We start from the raw sequence: 26,902 nt of genomic DNA, 5'->3' as shown, positions 1-26,902 counted from the left end.
CCGAGTCTCTCAGTCGAGGCGACCCTTTAGGCTTTTCCTGTTCTCAGAAACGGTTTACGGTCAGTGCCCCGTTGTTTCTATATATACTTGCCGAGTCCCTCAGTCGAGGCGACTCCTTTTGGCTTTTCCACGGAAACGTCTAAGGGTCTGGGCCCTTGTTTCCTATCTTTCTCTTGCCGAGTCCCTCAGTCGAGGCGACCCTTTAGGCTTTTCCTGTTCTCAGAAACGGTTTAGGGTCCGTGCCCCGTTGTTTCTATATATACTTGCCGAGTCCCTCAGTCGAGGCGACTCCTTTTGGCTTTTTCACGGAAACGTCTAAGGGTCTGGGCCCTTGTTTCCTATCTTTCTCTTGCCGAGTCCCTCAGTCGAGGCGACCCTTTAGGCTTTTCCTGTTCTCAGAAACGGTTTAGGGTCAGTGCCCCGTTGTTTCTATATATACTTCCGAGTCCCTCAGTCGAGGCGACTCCTTTTGGCTTTTTCACGGAAACGTCTAAGGGTCTGGGCCCTTGTTTCCTATCTTTCTCTTGCCGAGTCCCTCAGTCGAGGCGACCCTTTAGGCTTTTCCTGTTCTCAGAAACGGTTTAGGGTCAGTGCCCCGTTGTTTCTATATATACTTGCCGAGTCCCTCAGTCGAGGCGACTCCTTTTGGCTTTTTCACGGAAACGTCTAAGGGTCTGGGCCCTTGTTTCCTATCTTTCTCTTGCCGAGTCCCTCAGTCGAGGCGACCCTTTAGGCTTTTCCTGTTCTCAGAAACGGTTTAGGGTCAGTGCCCGTTGTTTCTATATATACTTGCCGAGTCCCTCAGTCGAGGCGACTCCTTTTGGCTTTTTCATGGAAACGTCTAAGGGTCTGGGCCCTTGTTTCCTATCTTTCTCTTGCCGAGTCCCTGGGACGATTGGCTGCAACCCACGCGCTTTATTCAGATTTCTTGGAATCCTCGAGCTCATACATGACCTATCATTGGCCACTGATAAAACCTTTTCAAATGTGTAGCATTCCATATACGATCTATAAGCTTGCCTTCCATGGTCTCTAATTTGTAAGTTCCGGCCTGAACTACAGCCGCGATGCGGTACGGCCCTTCCCACTTGACCGCGAGCTTGCCTCCTTCGGTAGGCTGGCTGGCTTGTCGATCCCGTAGCACTAGGTCGCCAACCTGGAAGGTTCGCGGGCGAGTTCTACGGTCGCGGTATCTTTTCACTGCCTGCTGATACTCAGCCATTCGCGCACTCGCGGCTTCCCTTCTTTCGTCTAGAAAATTTTTCTCAATCTGCAGGTTCTCCTCATTCGCTGCGTCCGAGTAGGTGCGAACCCGGTGGGTGGGTTCGACCACTTCGACTGGAACCTTGGCCTCAAAGCCGTATGCGAGCGAGAACGGACTCTCTCCCGTCGCTCGCCGCTGGGTAGTGCGATAGGCCCATAGGACTCGATCAAGCTCATCCGCCCAGTTTCCTCGGACGTCTTCGAGTTTCTTCCGGATCCCATCGACCAAGGTTCGATTCACATTCTCAACCTGCCCATTTGCTTGGGGGTAGGCCACCGACACCTTGGTATGCTTGATACCGTGTCGGCGGCAGAATTCGGCGAATGCCTGGCAATCAAACTGTCGCCCGTTATCGCTGACGATGTGTTCGGGCAAACCGAAGCGACAGATCACCTTTTTCCACAGAAAACGTCGACACTGGTACTCGGTGATGGTAGCCAAGGGTTCCGCCTCGACCCACTTGGTGAAGTAATCGATGGCCACGACGCAAAACTTCAATCCTCCCGGGGCGACGGGTAATGGTCCCGACAGGTCTATTCCCCATTTGGCGAAGGGAATGGCAGTGGTGACCGGTGTATAGAAGGTGGCCGGCCGAGTGTCTTTCCTGGCGAATGCCTGACAAACGCCACATTTGGACATCCGTTCAATACAGTCTCGCATCATGGTCGGCCAGTAATACCCTTGAACGACCAATTTTCGGGCGAGCGTGTGAGCACCCTGGTGCGCAGCGCAAATGCCTCTATGAGCTTCATCCATTACCTTCTCGGCCTCAGGCCTAAGTAGGCATTTCAGCAGGGGTCCTCCGAACGACTGTTTATATAGGTCTCCGCCAATGATCCGGAAGGAGGGGGCTTTCCGCCGAACCCTCGCGGCGACTGCTGGGTCAGTTGGCAGCTCGCCCGTTTCCTTGAATCGCCGGATGTCGTCTATCCAGAACATCTCAGGGTTTTTCTCTCGATCCCACCCTTCGATGTTTACTTGCTGGACATCTAGCGGCGCCTCTTCGACACTCGGCCGACTTAGCTCCTCCTTCTGGCAAATCTTTATTAAGTGGTCCGGCACCCCTTCCAGGGCAATTTTAGACAAGATGTCGGCCTCTACATTGTCCGCCCGTGATATGTATTCTATTTCATAAGCTTCGAACCCCTTCAACATCTTGGTGGCACATTCTTTGTACAACGCCATCCTCGCGTTCTTAGCTTCGTACGTACCCGAGACCTGCCCGACTACTAGTCGGGAGTCGGTTTTGATTCGTAGCCGTTTGACTCCTAGGTCCTTGGCAAGTCGGAGGCCGTTCAATACTGCTTCGTACTCGGCCTCGTTATTCGATGCAGAGAACAGGTACCGTAGGGCGTAATACAGCCGAAATCCCTCCGGAGTGATGAGCATAATGCCGCCTCCGCAGTGCTGTCGACTCAATGCTCCATCCGCATGCATCTCCCACCACTCGCCCGGATTGCTCTCCGAGGCGTGTTCCTTCTCCTCCTCACTCGCGGTACACTCGACCAGGAAGTCGGCCAAAGCTTGGCCTTTGATGGAGGGCCTGGGTTGGTACTCGATCCCGTATTGAGTCAACTCGACGGCCCACTTTACCAGCCGGCCGGAGGACAAGGGGTTCCGTAGCACACTCCCGAGTGGCTGATCCGTCAGGACCCGGACGGTATGGGCTTGGAAGAAAGGCGCCAACTTGCGCACGGTGACCACCAAGGCATACACGATCTTTTCCAGGGCGGTGTACCGTGTCTCAGCAGCTTTCAGTGAGCGGCTTACATAGTAAACCGGGTGCTGGACTCGGTCTTCCTCTCGAACCAACACCGAACTTACCGCTTTGGCCGAGGCGGCGAGGTACAACAGTAAGGGTTCGCCCTCCTGGGGGGTAGACAGTACTGGGGGAGTCGACAGATATTGTTTTAATTCCTCGAACGACTGTTGGCATTCGATAGTCCAAGCGAATCCCTCCTTCTTCTTCATGGCTTCGAAGAAAGGCACAGTTTTATCCGCCGATTTGCTCAGAAAACGGCTGAGAGCAGCCAGTCGTCCGGTCAAGCGCTGCAGGTCCTTGATAGTAGTAGGAGGCTGCATGTCGAGGATGGCTTGTACTTTCTCTGGGTTAGGCTCAATGCCTCGCTTGGTGACCATGTAGCCCAAGAACTCACCGCCCTGGACGGCGAACGCACACTTCTTGGGGTTCAATCGGAGGTTGTACTTTATCATTACTTTAAAGCAGTCGGCTAAATCTTCCGCGTGCTTGTCCTCCTCTCGACTCTTGACGAGCATGTCGTCGACGTATGCGGCCATCGATTTTCCTAGCAGGTGGTGGAACAACCGGGCGACCATTCGGGTGTACGTAGCCCCGGCATTTTTGAGTCCGAATGGCATGACTCGATAGCAATAAACCCCGTCCGGGGTTAGGAAGGCGGTCTTCTCCTCGTCCGCCGGGTGCATGAATATTTGATGGTACCCTCTGAAGGCGTCCATAAAACTGAGCAGCGCCGACCCGGCCGTCTCGTCGGCTAACTGGTCGATTCGGGGCAGAGGAAACGGATCTTTTGGGCATGCTTTGTTAAGATCAGTGTAGTCTACACACATTCACCACGTCGGGGGCTTGGGCACGAGGACCACGTTAGCCAACCATTCCGGGTACTTGACCTCACGGACGTGCCCGGCTGTTAACAGCGTGCTGACTTCTTTCTTTACAAACTCCCTCCGGTCGTTGGCCAAGTACCGTTTCTTTTGTACGACCGGCCGGTGCTCTGGGTCTACGGCGAGTCGATGCGATATGATCGATCGATCTACGCCGGGCATATCTTCTGGGCCCCAGGCGAAAACCAGCCGGTACTCTTGGAGTACTTTCGTGATTTCCCCCTTTAACTTCTCCGAAAGGCCGACTCCAATTCTCACTCGCCTGCTCGGCTGTGCTGGGTCAATCTCAATTTCCTCTAGTTCGACGGCCGGCTCTGGGCGAGGTATCACTGTTTTCTTAGGGGGCCTCTCGGTGATCTCATGGACCTGCATCCCACGCTTGCCCATTCCTCTACATGCTTGCAGATAGCAGTCGCGGGCGACCTTGCGGTCACAACGCACCGTTCCTATTCCGTTCGGCGTGCGAAACTTCAGGCATAGATGTTCGATTGAGATCAGGGCCCCGAGGTCTTCCAAACCCGGGCGGCCGAGTATGGCGTTGTGTGAGCAGGCTAGATCGACCACGATAAACTTCATGCTCAACTGTTGTACGTCCGGATAGCTGCCGATCTCCACAGGAAGAGTGATGGACCCTTCCGCCTCCACCGAGTCCCCGGTGAAACCGGCGAGAGGGGTGTTCACGGGTCTGAGCTGTTCTCGGGTCAGCCCCATCTTGGTAAAGGTCTCCAGGTACAGTACGTTGACGCTGCTCCCGGTGTCGACCAGGATTCGGCGAACGACCACACCGTTGATGTCCATGGCGATGACCAACGCATCTCGATGCGGGGTTTCCCCGGCTGGCCGGTCCTTATCGGTGAACACGATGGGCTCCCGGCATATCTTTTTGGAGCTCTCTTCTCGACCATAGACTGTTCCGGCATATAGCTGCCGAGCCCAGGCTTTTCGGGTGTTCGCGGAATCGCCGCCTTCTGGCCCGCCGACTATCATGTTAATGACTGGCTTCTGGCGCCATTGGGCTTCGTCCTCTTCGGAAGCCGGCTGCTTGCCTCGGCTGTTTTCTGCGTCGGCGGCGGGTCCCTCGCCTCCTCGACTGGTCGACCTTCGCTTCCATTGGTTAGGGGGCGGTGTCCCTTGCTGGATGATCCCCTCCATGATCTTCTTTAGATAGTAGCATTCTTCCGTGCTGTGAGTATAAGTTTTGTGATAGCGACAATATTTAGAAGTCTTACCAGTATCCTCGTCCACTGCACGATCGTCAATCGGCGGAGGCGGAGGCGGGGTGACCGCCTGTACTTCGTGGACCGGTCGATAGGTGTGAACGACGGGGCGGTCATACGGTCGCCTGACCTCGGGTCGCCGAGCTGCATCCGAGCGCCTTTCTCTCGTCTCCGCCCGCGTCCTTTTTCCGCCGGCGGACCCACCGACCTCGCGCTGCCGTTTATGCTTTCATGGCCTGCTCTGTATTGGCCCTCTTGTTGGCCATCTGAATAGCCTCCGCGTATGTCGCCGGGCGGTTGTCCCTTAGGTCCCGATACAGCTGTCCGGATCGCAAAGATTCAATGAAGAAGGTGAGCGCTGTTTGGTCCTCCACTTCTTCTATTGACTGGATCTCCTTTTGCCAGCGAGCGAGATAGGCTTTCAAGGACTCGCCTTCATCCTGATGGATGTCGCCTAAGTGTGTCAGATCCTTCTGTGGCTTGATGTTAGCGGCATAGTGGCTCATGAAGCGGTCTGCCAGTTCCTCGAAGCTGTGAATCGACCCTGGGGGCTGACCTACAAGCCACCTTTGGGCGGGCCCCTTTAGCGTGGGTAAGAAGGCACGACACATGACCGGATCGCGCACTCCTAGGACTTGCATCTTAGCTTGGTAACTCAATAGATGTTCTCGCGGGTCGCCTGACCCGTCGAACGTGGCTTGCTCCGGGAACTTAAAGTCGCCCGGTAACTTAAAGGCCATGATCTCAGCGGAGAAGGGTAACGCGGTTAGCAGTGCTCGTCCGGGGGCCTTGGTCCTTCCTTCTACCTGCTCTTTCAGATTTTTCACCTCTTGGGCTAGGTTGGCCATTTCGACCCTCTCTTGGGTGTGGTTTCCTGTCGATTCCACGCTTTCGCCAACCTCTGACTCGGCGGGTTGATCGTGGTCTCGGGCGGGCTGCCCCACGCGGCGAGCCACCGTCCGGCCTTTCCCCGCACGGTTACGCTCACGTGTGTTCTGCCGACCGTGAGTTTCTACCGGAGCGCAGAGGGGTTCTCTTCGTCCCAGCCGTTCTCTCGCCGACCGTCGCTCGACACCAGGGCCTAGCCGAGAATGAACGGACTGGACAGGTTGACTCACCGCCCGGCGGATTGATTGTCGATTGTCCGGCCTTCGCGGCGGCGGGGGGTCTTGTTGCGGTATCCGAGTAGCGGATTGCTCCCGCATTCCCCGACTTGCCTCGGCAAAAGCGCGTCCTATTGCGTGTAGTTGATCCGGGGTGAGTGGTACCGCAGTCGGCTGTGGATCTACCTGTGGTGTTGGTGGTGGTGTTGCGTCGTCTTCCCGGCTTCGGGTGCTTCTTCGATTCAATTGATCTCTTAGGTCGGCTCCTAGCCCATTGCGTTGGCTCAATTGCTCTTGGCTTCCTGTCATGGTAAAGTCTTTCAATTCCCCACGCCCAGGACTCTTCTCGATGATCTCTCGGACCCGCTTTGCTCAGAAGGCACGCGACTTCTTTGTTTCGGTCCCCACAGACGGCGCCAGTGATGGTTTTTGGGTTTTCGGGCCCAAGGAGGTCCAACACAACCTTAAGCTGGAGGATACACCTTTCACAAAAAGTCTAGATTTTTAGTGAAGTATGATGCTCAATAGTGCTTTCTATTTCCCTCTCCGGGTTCTCGAATCTGCCTCTTACAAGGGTAGAGGAGCCCTTTTTATAGTGGCTCCTCCTCTACTGACTTAAAGGCTCATGATGGCCGACTTAAAGATTACATTCAATGTGCCGAGCCGTTGGGCGACGTTACGGACTCTGCCAACGGCTCTCTCTGGCTAGTAACTGGCGGACCGAGTCCGACTTTTAATGCCTCAACGGCTCCTTGCCTTGACTGCTCTGAAGGCTCCCTCAACGGCTCTTTGGACCGAGTCTTCCCCTGGGCCGGGCCTGGACCGACTCCTCGTCCCCGTTTGGCATTGGACCGTCCTTCCGGGCTCTGAACTGGGCCTCCCTCTTTGGACCTGGGCCGAGTCCAGGACTCGGCCCATGCATTCTTTGAGCCCGCCTTGCATCAGCCCATTCTTCCCTCTTTGGTCCTTCCTTTCTGGGCCTCTTTTCTTGGGCCGGGGTTCTCACCCCATCAATTATTATTATTATTATTATTATTATTATTATTATTATTATTATTATTATTATTATTATTATTATCTTTTTTTGATTTTCCCTTTTTCTCATCCTTAAATGCTATATGGGATGATTGTATTTAATAAAATAAGAAAATTAGAAAAATGAAGAACTAGAGGAATAGGGAATGAAAATTGGAAAATTAGAGAAATGAAAAACTGGAAGAATGGAGAAGGAAAACTGGAGAAATGAAAAATTGGAAATGAAAAAACAGAGAAACGAAGTAAACGACCCCTTAGATTCTTGTGTTTGGTTTAAAACTAAGGTATGTAAATAAGGTAACGGTAATAAGATAAATTGATTAAAATGTCAAAAGCCCAAAATTAGTAATAAGATGAGGGAATGTGAGATTGCCTAAGAAATTGGATGGTCTCTCATATTTCCTTCCAATAACTAAAAACTATATCTAGAGATTATGTGACATTTCCTAGAAAAATTACATAACCTTGAACCAAACATGAGATCTTATATTACCAAACAAATATAACATTAGTTATCTTATATAACTTGAACCAAACACCCCCTAAAGTGGTAGGCAGCTAGTGACTTCTTTAAATGTTTAATTATTTTTTTTAAATGTTTAAGCTATGCAATGGCCAACTTTTTAAAAATGTTTTTTTTTTTACATTTTTTTCTTATTTAATTTTATTATTAAATTATTTAAAATTATACAATGTTATTTTTTAATGTAATATGTATTTTTAATAACATATTATTTAATCCAATAGAGTAGCTTATGTAGACATGACAACGGTTCCGGTTCAGAATCGACGATTCCGGTTCCGTATTTGGTCGAACCGGAACCAGAACCTTATATTAAGGTCCCGGTTCCGATTCTGGAACCGACGGATCCGGTTGGAACCGCCGGTTCTAACCGGTATTTTTTAATTTTTTTTTTGTATATAAACAATAATATATATATATATATATATATATATATATATATATATATATATATATATATATATATATATATATATATATATATATTATATAATATATAAAGGCATAAAGCCAATTTGGCTTTATTCCACTGTGGAGTCACGGGAATCTCTCCCGTGACTCCACAGTCTACTGCCCCACTGCCATGGCAGTGGGGCAGTCACTGTCACGCTGCAGGCTTAAGCCTGCAGCTTTTGATTTGAATTTTTTTTTTTTTTTTTCGGTTTGGAACCGGAACCGTCCGGTTCCGGGCGGTTCCGGTTGCAATATTATAGGAACCTTATAGGTTCCGGTTCGGAACTGGAACCGGACGGTTACGGTTCGGTTCCGGTTAGCACAGTGATAGTTCCGGTTACGGTTTCGGTTTGAATCGAAACCGTGGTCACCCCTAAGCTCAAGTGGCAAATGAGTTCTCTTTGTGGGAGTGAATTTTGTGATAACTTGAGTTTGATTTTCACAAATTACGATTCCCTTTTGACTAGCTCCTGTGCCTCTCGGAACGAACCGAGTGAACTTGCACCGTTAAACGTACAGAGAAAAATTCAGACCACATTATGGTTTACACAAAAAAAAAAACATTATTATTTGAATTGAAATTTTATAATTATTAATTAAATTAACTTTTGACATGTTTAATTTTAAAACAAATACTCCGTAGTAATTATAATTATAATTACAATTATAATATTTAGAATTATTATAAAGATAAAATAATTAGAATATACTTTTTGTAAATTGATAGGTCTAGAAAAGACTTAGAAAAAAAATCAAATTATTGGGAGAATGAATTTACTGATTGAGTGAAATAGTTGATGTTAATGAATAATGAGTGAATTTTGACTCACAAAAAATTGCAAATAAAATGGTAAGAACTAATGATGTTGTCCCAAGTACTGTCAAAACTATTGATGTTGTCCCAAGTACTGCAGTTGCCTAGGCAATGATGATAGAGTTTTATGGCATGTACTATTAAATTTGACACTCTCACCTTTTTTTATTTTATTTTATTTTTTATGATGTGATAAATAATGATGCAATATTTTTAGAGTATCCCAACAATAGAATTTTGTACAAGAATTAAGAAAAAGTAGATTTGTGGAGGAGAGAGGAGAGAAAGGATTGGGGTAGTCCTACTATTTTGTGGGTTTTGTCCGGGATTTTAGGGAATTTTGTAGGGATTTTGTCAATTTTTTATATTATTTTTCATTTTTCCTTTTTTCACTTATTTCTCTTTCTTAATCACACCTCCAAAAACTCCTCAAAAACGACACCAAGATCCTCACTATTGAGGATGCCTTCATTTGAGCCCCATAAAATGTGTCCACATCAAGAATTTAGGAGAGAATAATTAAGATCGAGTTAAGAATAAGAAATATGAATCCATATAGCATATTCTATGTTGATATAGGAAAGTTTTAACAAAGAGTTCTATTAGGCCAACTCCAACCCAGCGCCATTTTGGCCACCAACGCCAAAATGGTGCCCAATTTGGCACTGGATTGTCTCCAATGAGGCGCCAAATTGGGCGCCATTTTGGCGTGAAGCTACAGTGCAACGCCATATTTGGCGCTGCACTGTAGCTTTACGCCAAAATGGTGTAAGCTATTTGCATTCCATTTTTGCCCCTGGACATTTTTATTAATTTCTTTTGTATCCTTATTTTGTTTTTATGAATTTACATATTTTATTAAATACATAAACATAAAATTTGAATATTTAAAAATAAATTATACCATTTAAAAGATCTCATCAAGACGATTAAAACAAGTATAATATTATATATATATATATATTAATTAAAAATTAAAGTACATAAAACATAATTTTCATAATATTAAACTGAATACATTTGAAATTAAACAAAATATACGTAGAATTAATAGTGTCCAAGACCACCACGTCGATATGTTTGCTCGTTGAGCATATATGGAAACGATATGTTAATTTTGAAAATTAAATGTAATAATTTTTATATGTTATATTATTGTGGCATAAAAATATTATTTGTATTAAAATTAAATTTTATAATAACAAAATTAAAGTAAAAAAATTAAAGTTTTAATTTATGAGAAAACAAATTATTTTAGTGTAGAAATAGAATTGGTGTAGAATTTGGTGTAATGGGTTGGAGATGAATAAAATTTGGTGTAAGAATATGCTGAGAATATTCCTTTTAGTATAAAATTTGGTGCAGAATTTAGTGTAATGGGTTGGAGATGGCCTTATATATACTCTCTATTTCCACTATCTTACTTTTTACTCCCAATGTAACAATTGATATTTTGTTATTTGGGAAATGGTACGAATAAGTCATTGAACTATTTGAGGGATATCAATTAATCCATTGAACTCGAATAAGTTTTAAATTGATCGATGAACTTGGAAAAAAATGCAATTAACATTTTTAGCAGGTTACCAACAAGTTTTTACTGATTAGGATATCATTCGTATATTTTGAATTTTTATTATTATTATCTTACTAAGCATTTGACTATTTTTTTTTAAAAAAAAAAACTAATCATTTGACCCTGAAATCCTTCCTGAAATCTCCACAAACTTACCAAATCGACTGCAATTTTTAACTTTTGTTTTAAAAAATAAAATTTAAATTTATAATTACTCAAAAAATGTAGAAGGAAGTATACCGCTAGTAAGTGATATAAGAACGCAATACATGAAAATTTTAAATAGTTCATTCTGATTAGTTTTTTTTTTTTTTTTTTTTATTTTGTTTTGTTTTTTTTTAAGGGTCAAATGCTTAGTAGGATAATAATAATAATAATAAATTAAAATTAAAATATACACATGGCATCCTAATCAGCAAAAACTTGTTGGTAACTTGCTAAAAATGTTAATTGTACTTGTTTTCCAAATTTATGGATCAATTTGGAACTTATTCGAGTTCGATGGCTTAATTGTTATCCACTAAATAGTTCATTGACCTTTTGTACCTTTTCCTTTGTTATTTTCATCTTGTGAGTATCAATAAAAAATGTTAACATTTAAATTTTATGAAAGAGATCAGAGTAAAAATTGAAAGTAAAATTTAAAAGAATAATATTTTCCTTTTTAAAACTAATTGCTCAAATAATTAGCAATTCGTAATTTAAAAACCCATTACTCCGTATTTGTCTAAAAAAAATAATCATCAATTATTCTTCTAAAAGGCTGAACCCAACTCTAAGGGCCCCCCACATTCCGACCTGATAGAGCATTTGAGAGAATGTAAATCATGATAACTCAACTGAACATGAACCATAGAAGTTAGACCTGTACTCACTACCTACAAGAAACCCCTCACTTTGAGAGGTTGCTCAAAAATCAATTATTTGAGCTACTAGCAGTCTAGCAGCAGATAATATCGTGCGAAAAGCTACAAAACTCAATAGCTCAAATAATTGAGTTCTCAAAAAATAAAAATAAAGAAAATAGCTCAAATAATTGAGGAAAATGGCTCAACTTTTAATAACAAGACATTGATATGACTATTGTCTATTGGTGAATTCTGACTTGAGGCCCCACCTAACTTATTTGCGTAATTGTGCCTATCCAGTCGCATAATAGTGTGATGGGGCATATCAACTTTAATATTAGGAAAATACTACATAAACTTTCATTTCATATTTCCAATCAGGGACGGAGGGAGAGGGGGGCAGGGGGGCGGCTGCCCCCCCTCACCCCACCCCACCCATATATAGTATTTGTATGTATATATGTATATATAGTACATTTTTTAGTATTAGTATAAAAAAAACTATAAAATGTTAATAATGAGTGAGTTAGAGTAGGTGGTAGAGCACATCTTTGGTAATAATAATGAGGTTAAGAGTTCCAATCTTAGCATCAACATATATTTACAATTTTCTTTTTTAAAAGCTTTTTTAATATTACACACACTCTCTGTAATAAGATGTGTAATTTATAATGTGTTTTCTATTCAAATTCTTTTATTAATTATGTTTCATATTTTGTTATGAATATTTTTATAAAGTTTCGATATGTTTTATTTTTCGTTCATATCCAACAATATTTACAATTATATTTCTGATGTGTTTTCTATTCAAATTCTTTAATTAATTATGTTTCATATTTTGTTATGAATATTTTTATAAAGTTTCGATATGTTTTATTTTTCGTTCATATCCAACAATATTTACAATTATGTTTCTTAGGTAGTTTATTTATTTATTTTAAAATTATCTCTTATGTTTTAATGTTTCGCCTTTTCTGGAAATTTTTTTTGAATCCGTCTGTACTGTTTCGCCCCCCCTCAACCGAATTTCTGGCTCCGTCCCTGTTTCCAATTTATATTCTCTCTCACAAATTATTGATGTAAATATCTTTTTTGAGACCCATGATAAAAAGATCTTATCATTATTTGTCATGTCTGAAAATACAAATGAAAGAGTAGAATTTGAAAGTACATATAGTAGAACTCTTATTATTATATGATATGATAAATTATGATATGTTATTTTTATTATATGATTTTATATAAAATGTTTACCTCCAAAATTTATGAGAGTGGGTAAAAATTTAGAGTAAACAATGAGAATTCAACAAATATTTTTCAACAAAACAAAATCACTATAATCAACCAAAAAAAAAAAAAAAACTTTTAAAACTAAATCAGAGAAAATTACTATAGTCAAGGAATAAATTAAATATTTAACTCATTTTAGTAGCCAGTGGCTAGTATAAAATTTGCGAGCTGGCTTGGTGGAAAAGTTGGATCGACCAAAGAAAATAAAGCAACTTTTCTATACATCCATCATCACTTTTTCCAATCTATGTACCAATTCATTAACGAATTGGAAATGATGATTGACGCGCCAGCAAATACCATTTTTTAAAAAAAATAAATACCAATTTTAATCCCACGAGAATTAGTAAAATGACGATTTTAGTTCACATGTTTAATTCTTACAAATTTTCATTCACGACTATTGTTTTTGTACCAATTTTAATCAACGACTATTATTTTAGTACCAAAATTCATCACGTCGGTCACCCATCTATTTAAAACATCCCGAAATCTAAAAATTTTAAGGACATTTTGGTCCTTTTCAACTTAATATTTCAATTTAAGCATAAATAAATGAATTTAAACTCAAAGATTGATCCCAATTTGCAATTCTCCTCCTCATCTTACATTAATTTGATGAGGAAAACTGTGAATTGGGATAGATCTTAGGACTTAAATCCCTTTATTCATGCTCAAATATGAATCCTAATTTGAAAAGCACGAAACTACCCTTAATAATTTCATATTTCGACATGTCTCAAATGAAGGGGTGACGGGCGTGATGAATTTTGGCACTAAAACAATAGTTATGGATAAAAATTGGTACTAAAACAATAGTCTTTGATGAAAATTGGTAAGAATTAAACATGTGGATCAAAACTGTCATTTTGTTAATACTCATGAGACCAAATTTGGTATTTGCTCATTTACGCGCACATCTCACATATCAGATCAGCATGCAGATCTTATCGTATCTGCTCTCTATATATATATGGAAGAATAGAATTTGCACCTCTCACATATCACTTGCATTTCCCATATATGTCTTCACTGTGATGGAGTGAGAGAGAGAGAGAAATATAATGACGTTAGTGGTGGACAAAGTGCTAGAGGATCAGGTAACCCAAGGGGTAAATGCGTTGGTCCAAACGGTAGCATACAATGTGAAGTTGGTTCGTGGCATAGATTCTGAGATAAAAGATCTCACCTCCGACATTGAAACGTTTAGCGCCAGGCTTGTGGAAGCTTCCAAGAACTCATGGGCCAGTGATCACCACGTTGTGAGAGTTGCTGTCAAAAAATTCAGAAATGTTGTGAATGAAGCCCAGGATACGATTGCCGACTACGTTGCACTGAAGGGGAAGCATGTAGACACTGTCTTCTCAAAATCTTTGGATATGATTCCATTTTGTGGAAAAATCAATGATTTTGCGAGCGAGATCCAGTCCATAAGGGCTAAGCTGGCTATGAGGCAAATTATGCTGTGCATCCGTATGCACCATGCATGGTGCATACGGATGCAAAAACGACGTCGTTTTAATAAAACGTGCATTTCCTCTTAAAAAAAAAAAAATCAGGTTCGATTCCCAGCAACAACATATGAACTAAAATTCCATAATCGATGAACTATAATTCCATAATCGATGAACTATACTTCCATAATCGATGAACTATAATTACATAATCTAATCTATGAACTAAAAATTCCAGAATGAATGAACTAAAATTCCATAATCGATGAACTACAATTCCATAATCGATGAACTATAATTTCATAATCAATGAACTATAATTCCATAATCTATGAACTAAAATTCCAAAATGAATGAACAATATAATGTTGTTGCTGGGAATCGAACCTGAATTTTTTTTAGAGGGGAGACGCGCGTTTTTTAATACGGATGCACAACATAACTATCCTGGCTATGATTCGGCAAGAGCACGGACAAGAACTTCTACACCTCATGACCTACAAAATCAATGAACAAAACAAGGGTCTGCTAACTCTCCAGGTACGTACCATACATAAGTACAGTTATCCTCCTATTATATTTCAAATTTAATTATAGGTTTAAGCAATTAAAATACTTTATCATATTCGATCACATGATCGAATATATGGGATAATTATATATATTGATGGGTAAGGGAATTAAGGCTTGAGATTTCTGCAGGTATGTAGATAGAAGAAATGAATTCTGGGGTGAGTTAATTAGGCTTAGAGTTTTTTTTTTGAAAGGAGCCTGTACGGCATTTTATTCAAAGTATGCAGAAATAGAAGCTGGTGGATCTAAGTCCCAGTACATAAAAGTCGAGTGAGTAAAAGCAGATGCTAATGTATGAGCTAAATAATTATTTAATCTAGGAATATAATGAAGCAAACAATAATCAAAAGTCGATATAATAGTCCTGCAACTATCAATGACATAACCCAAGTAAGACCGTGACGAGTGTGTCATAGATGACAGATATTGTTGAAGCACCAAACAATCCGTGTAGAGCTCGATAGACTTTATTTCGCGGTTTCTCAACCACGATAAAACTTCCTTGCATGCGAAAGCTTCCGCCATTAGGGGTGAAAAACAATCTATCATTGGAGTAGTCATAGCCGAAATATAACCCCCTTGCCAGTTTAGAATAATAGCTCCCACCGCTGCTTTGTTTGTTCGTGGGTCGTATGCCGCATCGAAGTAACATTGATCCCTCATGTTCTGAGTAATACGGTGTGAGTTGTTTGGCGTGGGCAGTTGTGGGTGATGCAGTACCGTGTTCGGCATGGCAGCAGATGCATTTGTCGGTGAGGACACAGCCGCAGCAGTGTGTTCGGTTGGTACCGCTGCTACACGGCGGTCCGAAGCCGTAGTGTTGGTCGGCAGATGCTGATGTCGAGGATGGACTGATTTCCAAGCACTTAGAGCTGATGATGCGATTACAATCACCTTCCGAGGTCTGGGCAGGTAAGCATCCCATACAGTTCCATTCCTTGTGCGCCAAATATAATAGAGAATTGCCACTGCATAAATAATCCCATCATCATCTAAAACATTCATCAAATCATTAAACCAATCACTAAAAATATTTGTGACACTATTAGGGATTGGAAGGTGGGATTGTGCCCAAATGTCTGCCGTATAATCACACGTAACCAAAGAATGCACAACATCTTCATGTCTAATTCCACACATAGCACATGTTGGGTCAATATCAACCCTCTTTATAAGTAGGTTCCTCGTAGTGGGTAAAATATCATTCAGAGCTCTCCATAAAAATGTTTTCCACTTGGGGGGATTTTAAGCTTCCACAATTTTTGTCATTTATCAAAAGTCCTCACTGGTTGGGTATAGTCACCAACTACTGTTCTATATCCATTTTTAACAGAATATTCTCCTTTTGGGTCCCCATACCAGTACCATAAATCTTCATAATCTGGTGACACATGTATTTTCAAAATTCGCTCCACATCCTCAGGTATGAAAATATCTGTGAGAATATCTTTATCCCAGGTTCCTGTCTGTTGATCCATCAAACCCATTACCTTCGCATGTGCCAATTGGGGTGGTTTTTCTGTTAATATTTTCGGCCGAATTTCATCATGCAACCATGGATGATCCCATATCAAAGTTGATTGGCCATTCCCAATTCTTCTCCTAACTCCCCCACAAATCAACTTCTGCGCTGCCAAAATACTTCTCCAACAAAAACTCGGGTTATTTCCCAAGCATGCATCATAGAAAGAGTTAGTGGGATAATATCTGGCTTTATAGACTCTTGAAACCAATGATTGTGGCTGTGTCAGAAAACGTCACGCTTGCTTACCCAGCATAGCAAGGTTAAATGCTCGCAACTCTTTAAACCCCAATCCTCCATATTTCTTTGGGATACATAACTTATCCCATGCTTTCCAATGAATACCCTGATCATTCTTCGACCTCCACCAGTATCGATTCATGGTTCGCTCAATGGCAGTGCATAGAGAAGTAGGCAGTAAAAAGACACTCATTGAGAATGTAGGCATAGATTGAGCCACACTTTTCAATAGAACTTCTTTCACTGTCTGTGACAAGAGTTTTTTATTCCATGAGCTAATCCTCTGTCTTATCTTATCCTCAATATAAGAAAATGCTGCCCTTCTATTTCTGCCCACAAATGATGGAAGCCCTAAGTACTTCCCAAAATTCTGAGCTCGCACCACTCCCAATATATTAGCAACCTCTTCCCGTGTTTCATCTCTTGTATTTTTACTATAACAAATACTCGATTTGTGATAGTTGACCGCTTGGCCAGACATTTTTTCATAATCTTCCAAACAACATTTAATCACACCTGCTTCTTGGGCATTTGCTTTGAAAAAAAGCAAGCTATCATCAGCAAAAAATAGGTGGGTAATGGAAGGTGCCCCTCTAGCAACTCTACATCCATGTATCTCTCCCTTCGTCTGTGCCTGTTGTAATAATAGTGATAGCCCTTCAGCACAAATAATAAATAAATAGGGCGACAGGGGATCACCTTGCTGTAAACCACGAGTCGGGGTTATTTGATCACTCCGTGAACCATTAATTAGTACACTGCAAGACACAGTGGTTACACACAACATCAACAACTCCACCCATCTTTCATCAAATCCTAGAGCCATTAACATTTTTTTGCAAAAAGGACCATTCCATACAGTCGTAGGCCTTTGCCATATCTAGCTTTAAAGCCCCCAACCTGTTAGTCCACATTGCTTTCTGTTTAAATAATGTCCTGTTGGGAAAACCCACTTCCTGCGACAATGAAAAATCACAGAACCGACAGGAGCACAAACACAAGATGATACACAATAGCCAAAAATAAATATCAAACACAAGAACACACAATTTACGTGGAAAACCCCAAATTGGGGAAAAAACCACGGGACCACCACCAACCAAATAATCCACTATAATAAATCTTGGGTACAAAGTTTCAGGCTACCACACGAGCCAAACATCCACAAATCATCAAATGCAATAATTCTAGGCCAAAGACTTCTATTATATTCCACAGGCCTAAACAGAATACCAACTCGTACTTAAAATATTCAACCACCACAAGCAAGATGAAAAGAATACAAATAGTACGAGAATACCCAAAAGATGCCTGGAACAAATAAGCTGACCTCCAAAATATTTGATGAAGAAAATACCCAAGAAGTTGGCAAATCTCACCACCCTTCTCGTCTCTCTGTCTGTCGAACAGAATAATGAAAGATGAAGCCAAAGGGGTTCGCCGCACGCTAGCACACTTCTTCCACTGCCAAACATATATATATGGGAGAATGCATCCAAAAACAAAGGAAAGTTGTTTCCTTTTTCTCAACTTAGCCAAAAGAAAGTAATTTGGTTTCCTTTTCACAAGATGCTGCCACCTCACCTTGTTTCCAATTCTCCATAAACATATATATTCCTTAATTCAATATTCCTAATTATATACTATATATAAATATATAATAGTAATAATAATTAGGGCTCAAGATGAGTGGAGGTCCAACAAAAATTATAGTGGATACAAATTGGCTTGGTCCAAACATGAGCTATTTACCACATAGGAGGGAAGCCCAACCCAACAAATCTCCCCCTCCCGACTATGTGGAAGATATCGCCATCCCGGCGATAGAGCAACAATCCTCAAACTTCCCTCTCGGCAATGCTTTAGTCATCATGTCAGACCCATTATCATCGGTATGAATCTTTTCAAGTTCAAGCATCTTGCACTCTAAGATATCTCTAATCCAATGATATCTCGTGTCAATATGTTTTGACCTATAATGGAACGTGGAGTTCTTTGCAAGATGAACTGCACCCTGACTATCACAATAGAGCACATACTTGTCTTGAACAAACCCGAGCTCCTGAACAAACTTCTTCATCCATAGCATTTCTTTACTGGCCTCAACAGATGCTATGAACTCAGCTTCAGTGGTAGACAAAGCAATACACTTTTGCAATCTTGATTGCCATGAAACTGCTCCCCCTGCATAGGTAATTAGATAACCTGAAGTAGATTTCCTGGTGTCGATGTCCCCGGCCATATCTGAATCAGTGTACCCGACAAGAATAGGTTTCTCTGTACCAAAACACAAACTCAGACTTGAAGTACCCCGAAGATATCTAAGAACCCACTTCACAGCATCCCAATGTTCTCTCCCTGGATTTGAGAGAAATCTGCTAACAACACCCACTGCATGAGCAATATCTGGTCTCGTACATACCATGGCATACATCAAACTACCAACAGCTGAAGAATAAGGAACTCTTTGCATTTCTTCATTCTCTTTCTCACTAGAGGCACATTGCTTCTTACTTAACTTGAAATGCATACCAAGAGGTGTATTCACTGGCTTAGCTTTATCCATACTAAATCTCTCAAGTACTTTCTCTATATACTTCTCTTGAGATAACCACAACTTCTTGTTTTGCCTGTCACGAATGATCTTCATCCCAAGAATTTGCTTTGCTGGTCCCATGTCCTTCATAGAAAAGGACTTACTCAACTCTTGTTTCAACTGTTGAATTCTTGAAACATTGCGACCAACAATCAACATATCATCAACATAAAGCAACAATATAACAAAGTCATCATCAGATAATCTGTTTACAAAAACACAGTGGTCTGAAGAAGTCTTCTTGTACCCATGCTTACTCATAACGGAAGTAAACTTTTTATACCACTGTCTCGGAGCTTGCTTCAATCCATACAAACTCTTCTTTAATCTGCAAACATAATCCTCTTTCCCTTTGACTTCGAATCCCTCAAGTTGCTCCATATATATCTCCTCATCTAAATCATCATGGAGAAAAGCTGTCTTTACATCCATCTGCTCAATTTCTAAATCCAAACGAGCTGCTAGACCCAACACAACTCTAATGGATGAAAATTTCACAACAGGAGAGAAAATTTCATCAAAATCAATACCTTTCTTCTGGCTAAAACCTTTCACCACCAGTCGAGCTTTGAATCGTGGAACTGAAGTGCCCTCTTCATGTTTCAATCTGTAGACCCACCTGTTCTTCAAAGCTTTCCTGTTCTTTGGTGCCCTTACCAACTCAAAGGTATCATTTGCATATAGGGAATTCATCTCGTCCTGCATAGCCTCAAGCCATTGTCTCTTTTGCTCACTCTCCATAGCTTCTTCATAGAACTCAGGTTCTCCCCCATCAGTTAATAGCACATACTGACTGGAAGAGTAACGAGTAGATGGTCTCCGTTCCCTGTTAGACCTTCTAAGAGGATCAACTGGAACCTGCAAAGGAACTTCTTGTTCCTGGTGCACAACATCATCAACATGACCATCCACATCAGCTGTATCATCCTGATTGTCTGGTACAAGATCACCGTTCTGGCCATTCTCTTGAACCTCATCAACATTATGTGTATCTTCGCTGGAAACTGACTCACAGTCAACCAAACTTCCGCTGTCTTGAGATTCTGGCTTTCTCACTTTGTCAACATCTTCAATAGTTTGATCTTCAAAGAACACTACATCTCGGCTTCTCACAAGCTTCTTCTCAACTGGATCATACAGCTTGTAGCCAAATTCATCAAGACCATAACCAATGAAAATGCACTGTCTAGTCTTCGAGTCCAATTTAGATCTCTCATCTCTTGGGACATGCACAAACGCCTTGCAACCGAAGACTCTGAGGTGATCATAAGAAACTTCCTTTCCACACCAAACCTTATCAGGAACTTCATTATTCAAAGCAATAACGGGAGATAAGTTGATAACATGAACAGCTGTGGAAACTGCCTCAGCCCAAAATGAACTAGGCAACTTTGCATCATCAAGCATGCATCTGACTCTCTCCATAATTGTCCGGTTCATCCTCTCTGCTAAGCCATTTAACTGAGGAGTTTTAGGAGGAGTTTTCTGATGTCTAATTCCGTGCATTCTGCAATACTCATCAAATGGGCCACGATACTCACCGCCATTGTCAGTACGGATGCACTTCAATTTCTTCCCTGTCTGTCTCTCAACAAGGGCATGAAACTCTTTAAACACACCAAACACATCACTTTTGTGCTTCAAAGTGTAAACCCAGAGTTTCCTAGAATAATCATCAATGAAGGTCACAAAGTAAGATGCACCTCCAAGTGATCTAACCTTCATTGGTCCACACACATCAGAATGTATCAACTCAAGTGGCTCCGGCTTCTTTGAAGGAGAATTGCTCATAAAAGAAACTCTTTTCTGTTTCCCTGCCAGGCAATGAACACATCTGTCCAATCTAGCTTCCTTTATTCCTGAAAGCTTCTTCTTCTTGGCAAGGTAATCAATCCCCTTCACACTCATGTGTCCAAGTCGTTTATGCCACAATTCTGATGCACATTCTATTGCTGATAAACATTCACTGAATCACCAGAAATAGAGCTTTGTAAAGAGTACAAGTTCGAAGACTTGTTACCTCGTGCAATAACCAGCGAGCCTTTAGTGATTTTCCAATGTCCATCACCAAAGAAACAACAGAAACCATCATCATCGAGTTTTCCTGTAGAAATGAGATTCAGTCTGATACCCGGTGCATGCTTTACATTTTTAAGTTCCAGCTTTGTGCCATTGCTGGTCTCAAGACAAACTGTACCGGTACCAATCACCTTCACCTGACCATCATCATCCATTCTTAGCTCTCCAAAGTCACCTGGAGTATATGAAGTAAAGAATTCCTTCATTGGTGTAACATGGTAAGATGCTCCTGAATCTACAATCCAAGTTGTCTCATGGCATGTAACGTTGACGGCGTTCTCATCACAAGCAAGAAGCAAATCTGCTCTAACTGTTGCAACCTGGTTCTCTGTGTGATCATCTTTCTTGTCTTGCTTCTGTTCCCTTTTCAACTTGAAGCAATTTTTCTTGATGTGACCCTTCTTGCCACAATGATAACATTCAACATCCTTGTGCCATGACCTTGACTTACTTCTGCTTTTATCTCTACCCTTCTGACCCCTTTGTTTGTTTCTCCCCCTATCATTTGTAACCAAAATATCTGACTGAGAAGTGGAGGTGTCTTGAGATCTTCTTCTTGACTCTTCATTCAAGATACCACTCTTGACATACTCCATGGTCACAACACCGTTGGGAGCAGAATTGGTCAAAGAAACTCGAAGTGTTTCCCAAGAATCAGGTAGAGTGTTAAGCAACCAGAGACCAAGTACCTCATCCTCAAATTTGATACCCATGCTAGACAACTGATCAAGAACACCCTGAAACTCATTGACATGATCATTGATCAACGTACCTTCCCTGAATCTTAGATTCATCAATTGTTTTAGCAAAAACAATTTGTTATTGCCTGTCTTGGAAGCATACAGGGTCTCAAGTTTATCCCACAGGCTTCTGGCATGTGTCTCGTTGATAATGTGATTCATAACATTATCTTCAACCCATTGGCGTATATAACCACAAACTTGTTGGTGCTCAAAGTCCCACTCTTCGTCTGACATGCTTTCTGGCTTTGCAGTTGCAAACACAGGTAGATGTAATTTCTTCACAAACAAAAGATCCTTCATCTTGGCCTTCCAAATGTGATAATTTCTACCATTCAATCGTACCATATTACTCATATTTGTCTCCATGTCAAATGTACCCAATCAACAACCAGGGCTCTGATACCACTTTGTTGGGAAAATCCCACTTCCTGCGACAATGAAAAATCACATAACCGACAGGAGCACAAACACAAGATGATACACAATAGCCAAAAATAAATATCAAACACAAGAACACACAATTTACGTGGAAAACCCCAAATTGGGGAAAAAACCACGGGACCACCACCAACCAAATAATCCACTATAATAAATCTTGGGTACAAAGTTTCAGGCTACCACACGAGCCAAACATCCACAAATCATCAAATGCAATAATTCTAGGCCAAAGACTTCTATTATATTCCACAGGCCTAAACAGAATACCAACTCGTACTTAAAATATTCAACCACCACAAGCAAGATGAAAAGAATACAAATAGTACGAGAATACCCAAAAGATGCCTGGAACAAATAAGCTGACCTCCAAAATATTTGATGAAGAAAATACCCAAGAAGTTGGCAAATCTCACCACCCTTCTCGTCTCTCTGTCTGTCGAACAGAATAATGAAAGATGAAGCCAAAGGGGTTTGCCGCACGCTAGCACACTTCTTCCACTGCCAAACATATATATATGGGAGAATGCATCCAAAAACAAAGGAAAGTTGTTTCCTTTTTCTCAACTTAGCCAAAAGAAAGTAATTTGGTTTCCTTTTCACAAGATGCTGCCACCTCACCTTGTTTCCAATTCTTCATAAACATATATATTCCTTAATTCAATATTCCTAATTATATACTATATATAAATATATAATAGTAATAATAAGGAAAAAGGGCCAAATTAGCCACTGAACGTAACGCGATTGTGCAATCAGGCCACTCAACCTAAAAAAAATTCAATTAGCCCATTCAACAGCCCAAATTCGTCCAATTTCACCTCCCAGCCGGTAATGACCCCTTCTTCCCGGTTGAGCGGTGATGTGGCTGTACACTTGGCATTAGTAAACAACTATTGTAATTTTCTTCATTTTTTTTCTGTTCCAGCGTGTAATAGAAAAGTCGAATGTTCGAAATATTCTAATTTGTCGTGTAATGAAAACGACACAAAGCCGACTGCAATCCCTAATTTTGTAAGCGATTCTCAAATCCAATGTTCGAAATCTCCAAATCGCAGAGTTTGAAGAAGCGAAGCTGAATCGTTGTTTGAAGACGTTCGAGCCTTTTACTGCGCTTTTTCAATTTGTGGATTGTAGGTATGTTGTTCTGCGTTAATTTTTAGTTAGGTGTTGGGTTTTTGTGAAAAGCTAGCGAATATATGATCTTTGGTTTTTGGTTCGAAATGGGAATATATGAACTTTGTAAATGAACTTGATGTTTCTGTTTTTCAATTACTCTTTGTCATTGGTAACACATTTGCACAGTTGCACTGCAGAATGATATACAAAGAAGTTTGTTTTCTTGATTATGTTTTTGCACATGTAATATTTTACTATAACTTGTTCAGTGGTATTAGGTGATAGCTGAGTTTGCACCCTGGACATGATTTTGTTGTTGTATTATGTGGTCCATCTTGTCGTTTGGTGAGGATTGTTGTACAGAAATGTTAATGTAGCATATAGTAATTTCTGTGGTCCCTAAACTCTAAGAATACAGTTAAATAATGCTTTTGTTTTTGAATGGAACAATGAGTCAGATTTGTGGTCCCTAAACCCTAAAAATAAAGTAAAAAATTGCTTGCATTGTTGAATGGAATATTTAGTCAGCATTGTGGTCCCTAAAGCCAGAAAAAAAAAGTAGAAAAGTGGTTAGATTCTGTTTAATTCAATTGGATAACTTGTTTAATTCAATTGCTATTTTAAATGCTGAGAATGAGCTGTTTGTTGTTAGGTTCTGTAGTGATGGGCAGTGTTGAACTAATAATACACCATGGGGGAAATTTTGTTAAGGATTCATCACAATTGCAGTACATAAATGGGGATGTTTGGCATGTTGACACAGACCCTGATTTGCTTTCATTCCCACACTTAGTCAGGTCTATAAAAGAAGGGCAGTATGGAAAAATAGAGACACTATATTATAAAGCAGTCCATGAGCCATTAGACAAACTAAGAGTTTTGTGGAATGATGCAACTACGTTAGACCTTATTGGCATAGCAGTTAGATTTAAGTCATGTGATATATATGTGGATCATGGAATAGGTGAGACTGATTTAATTCCAATGTCTGGGTGTGAGGGGAATGGTGATGAAGGAAATGGTGATGATGAAGGGACTGATGATGAAGGGAATGGTGATGAAGGGACTGATGATGAAGGGAATGGTGATGAAGGTAATGAAGGTGATGGAGAAGATAATGACTCTGAGGGTGAGGACAATGACTTTACTGATTTGGAAAATGATATTGGAGGAGTTACACAAGAGAATGAAGGGGAAGATGAGCATACTGTTAGGGGAAATGAGAAGGCAATTAAGGGAAATGTTAAGACCACCAAAGCTAAAGAGATTGAAGCTAACCTAGATGAGAGTACCAAAAAAAAAACTGAGAGAGATGCATGTAGTGATGACTACTATTATGACTCAGCAGACCCACCAACTCAAGAATCTGAAGAAGAGGAAGTTACACAACATATCACACCTCCATCTAAGAAATATAGGTTGCCATCTTATAATCCAAATTGTGATTTTCCTGAGTTGGAAAAAGGGATGCACAAGCTAAAGCAGATTTGGCTAACTACCCAGCAAAATTCTGGTGCAAGGCTTTTATGAGAACAGAAGTGAAGTGTGATTCAGTGGATAACAACATGTGTGAGGCCTTTAATGGAACGATTGTTAAGGCAAGGAGCAAACCAATAGTGAAGATGTTGGAAGATATAAGGGTAGCTACCATGACAAGGATTGCAAGGTGTAGAAAACAGGTAGAGAAATGGCCTGGTAACTTTGGACCTAGGATAATGAAAAAACTGAATGAGAACATAGTTGAAAGTATAGGTTGGCATGTTGACTTCAACGGGAATGATGGCTATGAGATCAAGAAGGGCATGCAACAATTCAAGGTGAAGCTACAAGCAAAAACATGTTCATGTAGATCTTGGGACCTCACAGGTATACCTTGTGCACATGCATGTTGTGCCATATTTGATCTAGGCAAAGATCCAGAACAATACATTGATCAATGCTACTCCAAGGAAGTTTACAAGAGAATTTATAGTCATACTATCCAGCCTCTCAATGGGGAAATCAGCTGGCCTAGGACTAATTGTGAAGAAATCTTAGCTCCCTTACCAAGGCGAATGACTGGTAGGCCCAAGAAAAAAAGAACCAGAGAGCCTACAGAACCTCCAATTGGGAAAATATCAAGGCAAGGTAGAGTGATGACATGTTCGATTTGTAAACAAAAGGGACATCAAAATAGAGTTTGTCCTGCAAAGAGTTCTATGCCACCTACTGCCTTAGCTTCTGTTGCTGCCTCAACTTCTATTACAGCTAGTGCTTCACCCTCTGTTGCTGCTTCAACCTCTGTTGGTGCTTCAGCCTCTGGTTCTGCATCAACTACTAGGAAAAGTAAACAAAGGAAAACATCTGGTGGTGGATTTGGTGTATACATAAACCCAAATACTGGAGCACAAATATTAAATGTAAGTTAATCCATGGTTCTGAAATTTATGTACTATTCATGGTTATAAATTACATGCATAATGTATTAACCTTTTGTTTGCATTTTGTAGCCTGGAAGAAGAGGACAACAAGTGCTATTAGTAGGAGGGAAAACAAGTGCAACTGCTGCCAAGAAGAAACAGTGAATGGCTTAACAAGTTGTGGCCTAATCTTTTGTTAGTGGATGTGAATGCCTTAACTTAGTAAACTGCATTTGGCCTAATCTTTTGTTAGTGGCTGTGAATGGCTTAACTTAGTAAACTGTGTGTGGCCTAATGTATATGGTTAATGCTTTCATTTTTTGACACTGATGTAAACAGCCAGTGAACACATGTGAATGATTTATGGTTAATGGTTTATCTTTTGACTTCATGGCTTATGCTTTTAGCTTCGAGTATGACTTATGGTTTTATCTTATAGTTTATGGTTTTAGCTCTGAGTATGGCTTATGGTTTTATCTTATACTTGCAGTTTGGTTAAACCATTTATGGACAGTGTTCTGAGTATGGCTTGTGGTTTTATCTTATGATTGCAGTTTGGTTTTATGCTTATGCTTACAATATGCTTTTTTTTGGTTTTATCCTTTTGGTTTTATGCTTTGAGTGGCTGTGAATGGCTAATAGTATGCTTAAACCAGTGAACACAAACATTCATAAACCATTTAACACATCCCAATTATTTAACACATCCCTAGTGAACACATCCAAATGAATAAACAACCAATTTTTATAAAAATAAACACTTTATCTACATAATACAAGCAAGTCCAGATTTTTTTTTTTTTTTATAAACGTAACAGGTTAAGCCATACAAATGCAGCTAAAACAATTACAACTCCAACACCTACAAGTTTAACCATCTTAAAACAATTATGATGGCCAATTCTACCAATTTTCTTCGTTGTGGCTTCTTCAATCCTCCCCAATCTTGTTTGGACCACCACAACTTCATCTCTTA

General features: G+C 41.1%; 2 protein-coding genes across 2 annotated transcripts in view; both read left to right on the top strand.

Moving 5' to 3' along the window:
• The window catches only part of LOC109181374, a 289,298-nt gene that overhangs the window by 70,531 nt on the left and 191,865 nt on the right, over positions 1–26,902 (top strand). The window lies entirely within an intron of this gene.
• On the top strand, positions 24,596–26,317 carry LOC109181378. Its single transcript, XM_019331128.1, has 2 exons — positions 24,596–25,926; positions 26,017–26,317. Exons 1-2 carry the CDS (start codon positions 25,054–25,056, stop codon positions 26,089–26,091), a joined length of 948 nt encoding a protein of 315 aa, XP_019186673.1. The 5' UTR covers positions 24,596–25,053; the 3' UTR covers positions 26,092–26,317.

The sequence above is a fragment of the Ipomoea nil genome, unplaced genomic scaffold (genome assembly GCF_001879475.1).
Source record: "Ipomoea nil cultivar Tokyo-kokei standard unplaced genomic scaffold, Asagao_1.1 scaffold1043, whole genome shotgun sequence".
Lineage (NCBI taxonomy): Eukaryota > Viridiplantae > Streptophyta > Magnoliopsida > Solanales > Convolvulaceae > Ipomoea > Ipomoea nil.
The sequence above is the reverse complement of the archived record's forward strand: the minus strand, read 5'-3'. Positions and strand labels throughout refer to the sequence as shown.

Coding starts and splice junctions, on each gene's coding strand:
- LOC109181378 (XM_019331128.1), top strand. CDS start 25,054: ATGAGAACAGAAGTGAAGTGTGATTCAGTGGATAACAACATGTGTGAG. Junction 25,927..26,016: donor CTGGAGCACAAATATTAAAT/GTAAGTTAATCC, acceptor TGCATTTTGTAG/CCTGGAAGAAGAGGACAACA.